Source organism: Haemaphysalis longicornis, unplaced genomic scaffold (genome assembly GCF_048455015.1).
Source record: "Haemaphysalis longicornis isolate Haplotype H1 unplaced genomic scaffold, Haemaphysalis longicornis Haplotype H1 scaffold_2, whole genome shotgun sequence".
Taxonomy (NCBI): domain Eukaryota; kingdom Metazoa; phylum Arthropoda; class Arachnida; order Ixodida; family Ixodidae; genus Haemaphysalis; species Haemaphysalis longicornis.
Window position 1 is genome coordinate 71,981,219 of NW_027526295.1, and position 15,637 is coordinate 71,996,855.

At 46.9% G+C, this 15,637-nt stretch overlaps 1 protein-coding gene across 1 annotated transcript in view; it reads right to left on the minus strand.

Moving 5' to 3' along the window:
• Window positions 1-6,181: 6,181 nt before the first annotated feature.
• The window catches only part of LOC144168060 (endothelin-converting enzyme homolog), a 95,425-nt gene continuing 85,969 nt past the window's right edge, over window positions 6,182-15,637 (minus strand). The window contains exons 12-14 of the mRNA XM_077697146.1: window positions 13,364-13,422; window positions 8,576-8,627; window positions 6,182-6,260 (exon numbers count right to left, since the gene is read on the minus strand). Of these exons, the coding sequence (XP_077553272.1) occupies window positions 6,182-6,260; window positions 8,576-8,627; window positions 13,364-13,422 (190 nt within the window). The remainder of the gene's footprint in view (window positions 6,261-8,575; window positions 8,628-13,363; window positions 13,423-15,637) is intronic.

Consider the following 15,637-nt stretch of genomic DNA (forward strand, 5'->3'; position numbering starts at 1 on the left):
TTTTTTGCGTAAGCAAAACGTAAGCAATACTTAACGTGAGCCACGTATGGCTATGACGACATGCAGTGTGAATTGACGCTAAACTCGAAGGTCACAACCCAGCTATGAAATATTGTTCATAAGAGATATAGAAACACTTGGCATGTATTGTAAACATGAGGGCGGCAACTAAAGTTGGAAAATGAATCCCTTGTCTGCACAATAAAGTGGCATCAACACCACAAGGCGATCAAGTAACGTTGATCCAAAAGCGAGCGAAAGGCGGGTGTTGAGCTAAAGAACACCACAGAATCTTTTTTACCGTATCTGTTTCACTCGCTTTTAGTAACATTATTGAGCTCTCTGCTTCAATGCAAGCTTTGTTGCGTTTTCACCTTCCTGGCCGCCACCGCCGCCACGGTATCCTCTGCTGCTATGCTGCAAGTGCATGGCGGGAGCACACACACACAAAAAAAAAGACGGCCGTGACCATTGGTTATATCACGCGGTAAGGGCAGCGAAACGCAACGCCTGATAGCAGCAGAGCGTACTGATGGTGCGGGCTCACATTCGTCAGGCTCGAACTCAATCAGTGCAGTAATGAATAAAACAACCAGTTTTCTTTGTTAGTTTTCTCTTGAATTAGATTATGTGCTTACTAGAAGGAGTGGGAACAAATTCCATGCGTTGGGTTAATTGCAACGAAGGGGCTTGTGGTGTCCTCTTAAGTTACTGTTACGTCAAACAAATAATTGATGATTCATTACCAAAGATAACAAAAGACGAGGTGTTATTTTTATGTGCCGTTATGGCTGACTTGGAAACAGTCAAAACTATTATTTGTTTTGCCAGAAAACAGTCTTAAACCGCACGTCACGCGAAACTGCGCCTGGTGCAAATTCACAGGGATTACGTGCCACTGAACGACGTAAGTCAGCAACAGCGGCCATTTTCGCGTTCATCAGTGTTACGAGATTGCCGCATCTACGGCCTCACTGTTAACTTCGACCGGGTCGTTTACTAACAACGCTACTGAAGATGCAGCAAAACGGCATCTTTGGACACACTTCTGCTGCTGCAGCGCTTTTTCACATGCGTTATCTTTGATTCGCCTTCGGAAAGACGTGAGCCGTGCGCAGCCGCACAGTAGGGGGGACAAGCTAAGCCTAGTTCTTTTTTTTTCGAGGAGGTTAGGATTTTATTTATTTGCCGTCTGTACATTGCATGGCCGACGATAAAAGCTGCATAGAAGCAGCTTGACCAGCCTGTCAGCCCAATTCTAGCGCTAAGCACCAGACGGCAATAGGAACCGGGCATCTGGACGGGTGGCGTCACCACTCGGCGCTCTCCTCGTTAGTGGAATGAGCCAGTGCATTGGACTACGCAGCCTCCAATTGTTTTTGCAGTGTTTTTATCGGTGCTTTCAATGTTTAGGTGGTGTTGTGAGCGAATATGTGCGGTGAAACGAAGTCTAGACAGGTGTGTTGGGTTCTTAGATGAAATAACGGCTACGTAAACTTGTCGGACGCTTCTAAAGTTGGTATGAGCTACAATGTCATTAGCGCTTTTTGCAGCGATCTACGCTTGGCTTCCACCCTTTCTGAGTACGAATAAAACTACTATTATTAGCATTCTTTCTTTCTTAAATGCACTAACCGCTGCGTAAACTTATTTGATGCTTGTGAATTTGTGAGTGGGCTACATTGACATGAGTGCTTTTTGCAGCTCAGCGCCTGGCTCCGCGCGAACTGAGTATAATAACACCATTAAAATTAATATTTATTCCTGCCACTTTAAATTATCTTCACTGGTTTCAATGACTACGGTGTCCACGCCAGCCTTAACGCTGGGATACCTTGATACGCGTGCTTTGAAGGGAAAGGCACTTATGTACGAGATCGATTACCGTGTGGCCGTTAATTGAAACGTCGTAACAGTTTACACTTTCTTTCTGTAAGCGTGAGCTTTGTGCCTTCGGTTTTTTTTAGCTACACTGCGACAGCATGGGAGCCTGAGAGCCGAAGCGGAAATCCCACGTTTGTAGCGGTAATTTTATCAAGAACCAAAGTTATCAACCACCAACAGCCAAAGCTACAAACCATCCGCCCTCCCCTTCCCATTTTACCACCTGTGTTAAAAATGGTGACAGTATTAATGTCAGCCTGTGTCTTTTGATGCTAAGTATTCTTTACCGAGTACCTAAAAATATCGTGTAATGCCTTGGGAAGAAACCAAAAACGCGCGACTAGTTGCCTCAAATACGGGTACATGAGCTCGAGTCCTACAGCACAGACGCATTTCTGACACGCTGGAAGCAGTGAGGATTTGGAGAGGGGTTCATGAAAGTGCAAAATTAAACAGAAAACCATCCAGCCCTCCGTTTAACGACGAAGATGGTTGAACGCGAAGCTTTCTTCGTGCGAAATCGAATGCGAAATGGTCAAAGTCAAAGACGCTGCGATCACAAGACCAACCTGTATGCTGGTCAAACTCAAAGCTCAATTAGTAAAAGTTTAAATCGAGGCGGCAACCAAGGGAACCCACTCGAGAAAGCTTTGCGATAAACCATCGTAGTCGTTAGACGGAGGAATGCATGATTTTCAAGTGTAGGTGGCAGCTTGTAAAACGACAGCAGCATTCATTTGTGAAACTGGGTGCCGGCTTTTGGCACCCTCCACGATGTTGCCTTTCAGCCACGCAGGAATTTTTTTTGGAAAAACTATTAACCAACTAGCCAGCAACCATTGCAATTCTTGTAAAGCAATGCTTTTCGACGACAAGCAATAACTTTTTACTACCATGCGGTATTTGTTCTGTAAACAATTCCTGATGACTGCACTAAGCGTATTCTGTGAAATTAAACACGTTTCTACCGTAATAATGGAGTTACAGAAGCGTCGTCCATCACAATTCCTGTTTGGAGTTAAATCGGTAGCATTTCGGCTGGCGTACCCGCACATTTTCCCGCCGTTTTTTCACGGGGCTACCATGGTTGCCAGACCAGGAGTGACCTCTGTTCATGGAGGAAAGAGAGTATTCTTTCCTCCATGCCTCTGTTGATTAGCTCGCAGCAAAATTTTCCCGCCATTTTTTCGCGGGCCTACAATGGTTGCCAGACTAGGACTGTCCTCCCCTTTACGGATTGCCTTTACGGGCCCCATACGTTTGTAGTACCTCCCCTAGGGGTGAAGCGAAAAAGAAAAAGAAAGAGCCTGGGCCCGAGCCCGAGCCGCGAGCGCGTAAGGGTTTGAAACCAGAGCGGACTGACAGATCCGCGGCATTTACGGGCCCCAATACGTTTGTAGTACCTCCGGTGGGGACGAAGCGAAAAAATAACAATTGAGCCCGAGCCCGCGGCGCGAGCGCGCAAGGTTTGTAACCAGAGCGGGCTGACAGATCAGAGGCCTTTACGGGCCCCAATACGTTTGTATTACCCGCGAATGTATGATGCGAGCTGATCAACAGAGGGCACTCCTGGTCTGGCAACCATGGTAGCCCCGCGAAAAAAGGGCGGGAAAATTTGCGGTACGCCAGCCGAAATGCTACCGGTAAATTTTAGAAAGCACCCCCCCCACCCAAATTTGTCTTTCGCTTGTGCACGACGGCGTTTCGTCATAAACTGCCAAAGGCCAGCGCCGCAGCATTCCTGGATCGGCTGCACGCACCGGCTTTGTAGGAACATTTAGCTGCATTATATTTCTCGATATGCTAAAATGCACGCAGCCATGAAAAATTTGCACGAAGGAACGGACTTGCACTTCCAGCTTGACTTCCAGCTTGGCGCATTAAGCGCCGTCTGCTATTTGTAATTACCGAGTATGGGCGTAAATCACACACATGGCATGCCCCTTAAGGGTCACCTCCACGCTGAAGATTTGCCTATTTGAAAAACGTTTTTGCGGTTATCTACGCTTTGCGAACCGCACCGCGGCAGAACGACACAAAGCCACGCACAACAACGCTGCACTGACCGCCACCGGCAGGCATTCCACTGACGAGCGGTTCGCTACGGCGGCGCTGTTCGCTAAAGCGGCGGTGGTGCCAGACAACGGCCGCCCGTTCCCGATATGCATGCTGTAGTTTCTGCAGCAATCAACACAATGGCCGACTAAATCTACCTTCAGTTGACCTACGGTTGACCTACTAAAACGCATTAACAGCAAAAGGCCGGCACCCATGAATCGTCGCAGTGTAAACAAATGTCACGTAAAGCGAACTGACCAATGATCGTGGCGGCGCCACGGAACAATTGGAGAAAAGTGTGCCGATACTCCGTACCCTCATCTAGTGACACTAGCCGAGCGCAAGCGACAAGCCTGCCGCGCGAAGATATAGATTTCATACCCTTCTCCATCCCCATTTCTAGTGGTTTACAACAGCCCTGCTGGACATCCACTATCGCAGGACGGGATAACGACCAATTTTTTAAGCAGAAGGATTTTCTTTACTACGGGGCTAATGATTTTACAAAACTGATTCTGGCAGAATCTTGTTTGTCTTCAGGTGAAATGTTTTTAAAAGCAGAATTAGTTTATCTAGAAAGGTCCCTGGAGCGTCGTCATCAGGGCCATTTTTCGCCTGGTCTGAGCAGTGGAGCTGAAGTAAATATTGTTTAGTCAGGTCTCAGCGGTTTCTTCAGTGCATCCGTCTCGTTGCTTCGTTAAATGAGTGTTGAGGGCGTCAACTTCGAAGAAGTCTAAGAAATGAGAGAGCCGCCCAGCAGGTGGTTACTTGAAGTACCTGCATGGTCAATTCATTGATGACCAGCCCTCACGTCAACAAATACGAAGTGGTAGCCACTATTGGAAGGGTGCCGGAAAAAAAGTTTCTCTGAAATTAGAGGACGTTGTTCGTATGATTTGCTTAAAAATGCACAATGCCTGCCACCTGGCTATAAGTTGGCGGACCTACGCCAAGTTGTAACTTAAATCAGTGGAGCCTCACAAGGAAGGCGGTTTCGTAGTTTCACGCCAACTTCGGAAAGCTAAAGACATTTCGGCCGTCCCAACTTATTTTCACTACCGACAGTCTCATAGTGCTTCACTGACTGCCTGAACCAGGGAGGTATTTTCACTTCGTCCCTTGGTGACAATGTAGTGCCTTTAAATAGTAATACCAGAGTCCTTCAATGCCTTTCTGGTCATGAAACTTCGCCATCACGCTACGGGAGAGCTTCGTACGCTGCCGCGCCGCGGCGCTGGTGTTGATCGGAGGGCAGCCGGGGGCGTGGTCAGAGCGCGTTTGGCAGGGAACGGACCACAGAGTAAGATAAAACAGACGCTCGCCGCCTTATCAGCAGTGCGCTTTCGTTTTACGTGTCGTGGGACGCTCATATGGATTTATCATTTTGTGAGTGGCGAAAACATTTGGTGCAAACGGGCCTGCTGCTACTGTGTTCCTGCCTGCCGGTCTGGCTTCAGAGCAGCGGCACTGGTCGGCGACTTTGGCTAGTTTCGGTTTCCGAAATTGTGGCGATCCTAGCGGCAGGGTGCTGTGGCGTGGCCCTTCCCTTTCCCTCAGCGTTTCTTTCTTTCCACACCGTGCATACTTCCGCGCCTCCTCACGCATGCGCAACAGCTCACCGGCGCCAATATATATATTTTTTCTTTCTCTAGGCGTGCACGGCGGGGCAGTTCGGTGGGTGCGTGAGCGAGCCGGCGTGCGAAGGGTTGCGCGGGTTGCCTAACCGCCTCCACGTGCTCAAAGTTTCGCTGCATTATAAAATATATTCGAATGTATTCTAAATATGGGGCCGCGGGGGAAGGACTGTCACCAGTCCTGCGCAGCTCTGTGGTGCAGCAACACAGGGCGAAACAGTTCGGCCAAGATTCTCGTCTTCTCCAGAGATGACAGGTAAGCAAATTAGCTTTGTACAAGTTATAGTAATTTCCAAAAAAAGCCGACCGATCGCTCTCTTCTGTTTTCAGAATACTTCGCTCATGTAACGTGAAGTTAATGAGACATGTCAGTCGTCTTGGAGGGGAAACTAATGTGCAAATATATCCCAGCCTTGCAGGTACACAAAGTTTTAATAGAAGCGCGCGTTCGGCGCGCACACTCTTGCTCGTAAGGTTAATTTGAGGTCGCATTGACGTTTTATAATTGCCTTAGTAACTGCTTGAACGTCGATTCAGGATTCTTATCAATGTATTTTTTATTGTTGTTTCGTGCAGTGGGTTTGAGTCTCGGTTGGGGCCCCAAGTCAGAGGAAGGTTTGAGACTTCATTGGACGTTTCTTCTGGGTGAAGGTCCTCAATCCCTCCAATGTCATCACGACGCACCTGCTCACAAAGAAGGCAAGCTCAACTGTACGCACTTGTCATTAATGCGTACCTACTACCACGGCGATTGTTGGCGTGGGGGTGGTGTGCCCTAACCAATTCTTCCTGTGCCATTTTGCTCCAAAAACGGATATTTGCGGCGAAACGGCTGCCAAGCGTTGCTTCAGTGCTCCAAAACATCTGGCGTAATACCGCGGTGTTCAATACCAGTCGATTTGCACAGGGAGCAGTGAAAGGCCAAGCCAAAATACATGCGTTGTCTGCAGCTGCCATTGCAAGCGTTTCGACATTAAAAAAAAAAAGTAGCATTGGCGGCTTTGCTCTTCAATCTAACCTGCACGCCCGCGCCTGGTCATCTTATCGCGAGTGGCTTTGCTGTTCCATAGTTCTAAAGTTAGAATAGTCATGCCGTATCCGACAGGGTGAGATAAGAGGCGCGGCCCAGGCACGAGCTAGAGAGTAGCTTGTGACAACCTAGCCGATATCTGCAAGTAATGAGCACGGTACATTCAGCTTACAATACAGGAACGCTTGTCTGTTCACGGGCCAATAAAAGAAAAGACAGTGCGTTCGATTTGTGTTGCGATTGTGTTCTGTGCTATACGACGTGGTGGCGCATTATTTTTATACGCAGATATAATCCAGCAATGAGTGGTCAATAGTGCGGTTATTGCATTGCAACAGTTTTTTCTCGCTGCATTTTGTTGGTGTGAACATGATTTCTCGGCAGTGTATGCAGGCTAATGGCCGGGTAACGCTTTCTTTCAGAGTTTGCGTTAACTGGCCTAAAAAGCAGGCCTTGAAGCATACCTGTGCGTGCTTTCTTTTAATTTAGAGGTTCCCGATTACTGTGTCTCTGAACTGAAACGAATTTCTTGAATGTCTAACAATATTCCTGTCTCGAGGAGAGCCCAAGAAATAAGTATACATTGAGTGGACCTGTCAAGTTTTTTCTTCTCCAGCCGAGGTGTGCACGAAAAAAAATCTGTATGGTGACTAAAACTTTCGAAGTTCTTTTTGCGTAATTAATTATTGTGTACCTAAATGCACGTTTTTTCCTATTGTACAATGTTGTATGCCTAAATTTGCATGCCATAATATATTGCTTAAAGCCCAATAGTGTGCTCATAACATGTATGTGCAATATATGAGTGTAGTGCATGTTTTTCATGACTTCGTTCAAAGATGTGCTCATATGAATTTTGAATAAAAGAAAACCGAAAAGAATGTTTGTGTAACGTTCCAATTAATATCGCCACAAAGACAACCATTCGACACCAGAAAACACACTATTGCCTACGTGTTTTCTTCGTTCAAATGTTAAACGCGTTACTGCACACACATACCAAACGACGGGTGGCGGCCATTCCGAGTCATCGGCGCCGCTCGTCCAACTTTCGCGCCTGGTGCCGTTGCAGAGCGGCCCATGAGCAGCGGCCGGCGCGAAAATTGGGCGAGCGTCGGTTGCTGCGGCCGGCAGCCCGTCCCGGCTAACGCGGAAAAAATGACGTCAGCAGCGTCCGCGACGTCACCAACCTCCTTTCCCCCTCTCCACTTGTTGCCATGACGATAAATGCAACGTTTTTCAGACGCCACGTACCACTAGGTGAGGATTTGGCGCTATTAGCGCGAATTACGCGGGACCACGTTGGATGCTACAGAGGCCGCCCCGTGGCAGCGGCACCTGCCCGATGGCCTCCAATCTGCGGTGGCGCCCCTCGCGGTAGCCGTTGTCCCCGTACGAAACTCGGGCGGGAGTTTCATGACCAGAGAAGCATTGAAGGACTCCGGTAATACTTTCGCAGTAGTACCTTACACTCCTCCATCACCATTTCTAGTGGCCTACATCACCATTTGTTATGGTTTACAAGAGTACTGCTGCACCGTGCTCGTGCGTCTGACGACAATGAAGCATCTTGAGAGAAAAGGTGGTTCACACGGGCTTCCTACTTTGACGACGCACTGTGCTCCACCACTGTCACATGCTTCCAAAGAGTGATACCCTTTACTCGCTTGTCTTACACGAACGCACATCGTGCTTCCAATTGTGATCCAATGGTTTAGGCCTATCCCTACAGTTTTCTAAGCATGTTCTCCTTTTTTATTTCTTCCGGTCATGCCCCGTATGCTATACTTTTCTGGCCTTTTCCTGCATTTCTGTGGTCTTAACAGTATGGTACTACAGAAATACTGAAGCAGCAAGCGCTGTATTGATGAATTGAAGATGCCCTAATCTTCAGTTGATGCTGTTTAGCGCCCTTCGAACTTCGAACGAATTGGCTACGGATACTTAATACAGAGTGAAAAACACGTACCTCTCCAATAGTGATGTCGGAATGGAGTAGTTGAAGAAGCCCGCGGGAATCACTGTAAAACGCGATCGCGTTGTAGGGTTAGACACTGTTGATACAGCAATGTTTTAGTCGGCCGTGCTTAACTGAAATTCTGCCGATCTATTTGCAGACTTCTTATGCGAGAGTTTCAACACTGATTAGCCACTTATGAAGTTATAACTGCGTCAGACAAGTTTCCCGTCAATGTTTGTTCTAGGCAAAGCTGTACCAGACGCTGTTCCAGAGCCACATTTTTGGTCTCCTACTACTTTCCACCCCGCTTTCAGGATCCATCGGTGCCGTTTAATAAATCCTAGGCGTGACAACCTGGAGTTTAATCTTTGGACATAACTAATATGTTAGAGCAGGAGGGCCGCACGCGGCCCGCGGGGCAGTTTTATGGTGTTCCCAGCCCGTCGTCAATACCCCCACCCCGGCCAGTTCTGCCCTTAAATGGGGCTAAACGGAAAACAAGAACAGAGAGGTGGTCGCTTCCAGTTGGCATTGTCCCCCATATTCACATTTAGCCAGACTATCATAGATGATTGCCAAATGTTATTGCCAATTGGATGAAATTTATCTTAGGGCTTCCAAAGCCCCCCTTTCCCCCACCCGATTTGTCTTCTGAACCTCCACCGTGTCGGCTTCATGCAACTTGGCCCTCCACCTCAAAGTTGCGAACCCCTCAGTTAGAGACTACTTTCAGCCAATATGGTCGTTCGTTAACAATGTAGGAATGATTTGTATCATCCCTGGATAAACGACTTTGCTCAGAGATGTTATGCCCGTCACGATGCTTCATTTAATAAAATCAAGGTAATAAGTCACTGCTGCCTAAAGGACACAGCACCGACGTGATGCAGCTGTAGCCAGGTTTTCATTGCACTGAGCACACCCTTTTGCAGATGTCTTCTCACAACTGCGCACAGCCGCCTGCTTTTAGTGTAGCGTTGGCGCTAGAGTAGCAAAATACGTAAGGAACTATATACACTACCAGTATAATTAAACGTGTTAACGGGACCAATTTTGCCCTTTCGTGCAAATTCAGGGCGTTTGTGAGTCCGGCGGCGGTGTGGCGTCCGATCGCCAGAACCTTGACTGCTTGATTTTATAGGTGGCCGCAGTTACCGGCAGACGCAGTTCTTCGTCGTCCGTTGTGCGCGTGTTCCCATCACAGCTTTCCTATTCTCGGGCCGCGTACGCCTCGACCGGTTATGGTTTTCAAACTTTCAACTCACCATAGAAGTTTATCGCTGGCACTGGTTACGGACTTGAATGGGACTGTTTCCACTACGCTTGGTATGGAGCATGAGTGTCGCTGTTATATCTACCGCATTTAGCGGTGGATATAACCGCGACACCCCCTACAGTTCCTCTTCAGAGGGTCTAGCGGCGGTGTAAGATCTCTACAAGCTAGTCTGCTTGATTTTACAGGTATATGCTACCATTTCAACTGTTACAGAAGCGATGATCGTTTCTTGTTGCTGCTGCCGGACCCCCTGCCTTGCACATATGCTCTGAATTCATTGTTGAGTTGGATAACAACGTTACTGCTGCTTTCTGGAGACATCGAGTGTAATCCTGGACCAGAGACGAAAATATGCGGAAGATATGCTTTTGCCGGTCATCAAAAAGTTAGCCAGGGTATTGCCATCCTCACTACTAGAGTAGCGCCTCTCAATAGCAAGTTAAAAAACGTGTAGGCACTGACAGCTGCTGCTTCTGGCCTGGTTCCACGAATGCGCGGACTAGAAAGTACTGGCAAGAGCCTGAAAAACAGTTGAATTTCCTAATCACCTTAATGAAGATTTGAAAAATCGCCTTCGAAGAAACGACGTGATCATTTGCGGTCTAACGGAAACAGCAAAAGGGACTCCGGAGCACCTACTAGAAACAGTATACGAGATCATAAATGTTAAACTGGGCGTCAAGTGTGAGAACACTGAGTGGTGACACTCAGTGTTCTGAGTGTCACCGAGTGGTGACACTATCTGAGTGTCACTGAGTGGTGACACTATCTTCTCAAAGATAGGCTAAAGATAAGCCTATCTTCGAGAAGTGTGCAATTTTTTCTCGTGGTCGTACGCAACTTTTGCGAGAAATCACTCAGGCTGAGGCGATAGCAAGACTCGGTGATAAGTGTGTTAGCAAGCCCTCGCTGGCTCTTACCGAAAAGGAATTGGTTTTCTTGGCCGCCGCATCACCGAACGTTTAATCTCTCTTTTTGCTTGCGCATGCGCGATCGTCATTTGCAAAGTGTATAAAGTTGACACAGTGGCAATAAAAAGTAGTTGGAAGTTTGCGCCGTGTGTGTCTGTCCTCACTCCGTCCGTGTCCCCCTTCTTAGCGCAATCATTTTATTTAACAATGGAGTACCAACGTGCGCAGGACGCTACCCTTATTAACTACTCGAAAGCTTTTGGCAAGATGTTCCATAAAAAATTCTTCTCCAACTACCTTTCTCAACATTGCGTATTAATTGCGGTCTCGATCTCAATTTGTTACTTTCAACCATGTGCAGTCATGCTTTGTTGAAATTACGTCCGGTGTGCCGCAAGGCTCTGTGCTCGGACCTCTAGTATTTATTATATGTATTAATGATGTTGTTAATGTCATCTCTGGAACCCTGTAAACATACGTCTGTATGCCGGTGATTGCGTGCTGTATAGCTGTATTACGACTTCCCAAGACCAGTCAACGCTCAACAACGTATTCTCGCTGTTCTGCGATTGCAGTTTCACGTGGAAAATGCCCACAACTTACAAGAAAACTGTACCGATGACTTTCTCAAACAAAAAAATAGCCTCTCTGTTTCAGTTATAACTACAATGGGTGCACCCTATAGTGAGCGAATTCAAATATCTCGGTGTCACCTTTTCACCTGACCTTAAATGGGGCAAACATGTAGATAAAAGTTGTCACGCTCTAAAGAAACTATGTTAATTAAAGGGTTGTATGAAAAACTCCACTAAAAATGTAAGTAACTGCCTACAAGAATTGAGTGAGGTAGATGCTCGCGTACGCCTCGGTGGTTTGGTCGGCTCATCTTGAGCAAGATAAAAACAGGTTCGAATCTGTGCACAAAAAGGCTACACGGTTCATACTTAATCGATACAATCGAGACTTTTCACCGCCTTCACATGCTCATTTGCTGTCACTTCATTCACTAGAACACCGCCGTACGCGTGAGAGTGTTATCTGGTTGCACAAGATTGTAGACAACACAACCCACATCCACGCCTTCGTATCTTTCGCTGATGTACCAGTGTGCACAAAGTACCGTTACTTTGAACTTTGTAACCTTCAGGTCTTGTCTGGATCGCTTCAAATTCTCTTTTTCTCCGCGTGTGGTGGAACTGTGGAACAAACTTTCTGGTACTTTGTGTAGACAAAACACTGTAGAGTTCTGGGAGATTTTTATGTTAGTCACAAAATTGTGTGCACTGTTTTCTTTTGTGTTCTTGTGTGATTTTTCTGTGCCTTCTCCTACAATGTCCCAGTCGTGGCACCGCAGTATTTGTAAATAAATAAATAAATAAATAAATAAATAAATAAATAAATAAATAAATAAATAAATAAATAAATAAATAAATAAATAAATAAATAAATAAATAAAAAATAATAAACGAAATAAATGTAGTTAGTCTGTGTAATATTGTTTCCGGTCGTCTGTGCGGGAATTTTCAAGTTTTCTATCGCCTAATGAAGGCGGTGTATACCGTAAATATTTTTGAATTCGTTTGTTTAATGTTATGTTTTGTTACTTATCCTTTTACTTTTTTAATATCTTCAACCAATTACCTCTATTTACCCTATTAAAACTATCAAATATGTTGATTGTGCAAATTATGCATTTTTGTGCAATAGAATAATTGACGCAGTTATCATGTTTAATGCAAATGCCCGGTTGGTCCGCTATTACGGTTTGTGTTCTTTTATTACGCGTTTTGTTATTCACGCTGTGGAGCCTCTGCAACCATACCAATCCCGGCGTGTCGTGGTCAAATTATTTTACATTCCAACCTAACTATGTATTCGAGAGGTTTTTAATTAAGGACGCTTGAGTTGTGCAAATATTCTCGTCGTTGCGAATACACGTACGCCCGAAACCGTTCGCAATTTTGATTGATTGATTGATTGTGGGGGTTTAGAGCGCCGACGCAACGCAGGCGATGAGGCGCGCCGCAGTAGAGGGCTACAGATTAATTCTGACCACCTGGGGACCTTTAACGTGCGCCGAAATCTCGTACACACGGGCGTTTTTGCTTTTCGCCTCCATCAAAAAAGCGGGCGCCGCGGCCGGGAATCGCACCCGCAACCTCATGCGTAGCAGCACAACGCCTTAGCCACTGAACCACCGCGGCGGGTCGCTGTTTTGAACAGCAAAAATTAGTTATTTTCAACAATCCCAAACTTGACACGTTGAACCTGCATCTGTATTATGAGCGCACCGTAAAGTTTTAACGGCGTAACGGAATAACATAAACCATCCGGGAATCTTTAACTTGCTCGGAAATCTCGAAACGCGCGCGTCTCAGTTTTGCGCCTCCAATAGAAATACAGCCGTCGAAGCCGGTATCGATACAGCCTCCTTCTACGCAGCAGTCCGACGCCGTTGCCAGCTCACCAGTGGTTTTGTTGCGTACCCTTCGCAAGCTCTTTAGGCGCACTTGAAGGAGAGGAGTATGCAGAGTGGGCGATGTGTTGCGTGCAGTTATTCTGAAGATATGTGGCATCCGCACAAATGTTATGTGTGCGACGTGCACTCACCGAGTGACTGAGAATCGCCTTTGAAGTGACAGTCGGTATCAAACAGGTTGGAGTGATGCCTGAAAAAAGAAAAAAAAAAACTATCACCGATTTTTCTCCAGCTGATTCTTCGTTTTTACACCAGTTCGGGAAATTCAAGAAATAGGATGCGTCGACGACTGATTAGTACGTTGCCCAACATTTTCAAAGGCAAAGCGTGTGATGGCTACGGCTCTGAAAAATTTTTAATGCGCCCGAGCAAGAACGCCTTGCGGCGAAACCACCGTTATCGCAAATTCTCAACAAAGTGAGCGTAAATTTTGTTTCGTCGAGACATTTCCAAAAACAATTCTGTAGCATCTGCCAGCGAAGACTGCTCTATAAATACCCCAAGGTTAATTTATTTCTCATCATTATTCACGCCAGTCAACCTGTACTTGTTGGATTTACAGATCCCTGTTGTCAATTCATGGTAATCTACGTCAAGTGCGTGGTCACATTAAAGGGACCCTGCAACACTCTTTGAGCAGTGCAAGTAAACCTACGCGACGTTTAGATTACACTGCCAGGAATACCTGAGCCAAATATTACACGTGCACGTGAAGCGGTGAGCGCGCAAATCGCTGTCAAAGACGCGGAAAAACCGACCGCGCTCTCTTCAGCTCTCCTCATTATGCACCCCTTGCATGGCCTAAGCGACGTCATTGAGGTCATGGCTGTCCGATCGGCTGTCACTGGTCAACTTCGCGGCTAATTTCTCCCATTTCCGCTGTCGTCAGCGCTGTGTACGAGCCTCTTCTATGCCTGAACCTATAGGCAGTTTTGCCGTTTCTTTTGTGTTTTGAGTGAGTGCATAGTTTGAGTGATGAGCTCAATACTTCCCTTTCAACAGGAACACTCGACAACAAACGTTTATTGCTTCAAAAACGCCCTAACCGCCCGAGCGCGCGCTTGTGGCACCAGACCGGGAATAGACCCCACCACGTTGCGGAGAAAAGGAGAGAACTCCCCGGCCTGTGATATATCGAAGGCCCACGAAAAGAACACCTCCAGCCGCTCCCGTCTCCGCAGAGAGCGCGCAGCTTTCGTCGCGTTGGCCGCGGTCGAGTTGAGAGGGAACGATTATGCTCTATTTCTCATCGCGCGCAGTTTCGGTGATAGTGAACGGATTTTCATCATTCTTGCGGGAGGATATTGCTGGGACAATAGACTTTGCCCCAAAATACATTTCTAGTACTCGGTGGTAAGTGTTGCAGGGTGCCTTTAAAGGCTGTTCGTGTTATCAAACCCTTGCCAAAAAATTGCATGATAATTGGCCGCTAAGTCGACTTTATCATTTGGATGCGCTTGATTTAGTTCTCATGCGCTTGTTCCTAATAAATCTGCATGGACCTTCGTTAAAAATTCAATGTCACATTTATGTCTTGTGGTCATCAGCCTTCACAGAGTGGAATGGCTCACGGATTTGTTTTGGCAGATATAAAGAAGAGTTTGTTTCTTGTTGTTATATTTTAGTTATTTTTTACCGCAGCCTTATATTGGCACAAAATATTACCAGTGACTTAGCTCGGCTACGCCAGGATATACGTAGCGTGAGCTTAGGTTCAGCAATCCAATTGAATCCAATCAATTCCAGTCCGGTCCAGTCCAGTCCAGTCCAGCCCAGTCCAGTCCAGTCCAATCCAGTCCAGTCACTGCTCCTCGCGCATGCGCAGCACGGCTCTCCAGGAGCCACGCGAAACGGCTATCAAGCGGCTCCGGCGCAGCGCCAGACTTGGCGACTGCGCAACGGAGGTGCACAGCTGGGCACGCCCCGCCGCCAGTGCGTCTGCCGTGGCTATGACGTCATTCCTCTATAATGCGCAGACCGGCGAATGTGCAGACCCAATTCTCTACACACCCGTACTCCAATTGAATTGGATTTCCAATCGAATCCAATACAATCCAATGTAATCGAATCCAATTCAATCGAATCCAATCCAATGCTCCTCGCGCTTGCGCAGCACGGCCGTTCAGGGTCCACGCGAACTGCTCAACCTCAGCCAGTGTAGCTTACGCTACAAAAGGTGACACATGCGTGTCTAACAACACACGTGATACGCTACAACTACGACGTCCCGTTCTGAGGTGGGTAGAGTTCTGGTATATTGCGCAGCCGACTGTTTCGTTCACAACGCTCGCGCTATTTTATTAAAAAGAACTTAAGGAAGCCCACTGGTCGGCCTACAAGGACTAAGTCACTGGTTCCGATGGTGACAGCCTGGGTTCGACATCCAGAAATTGTAAACATGTTTT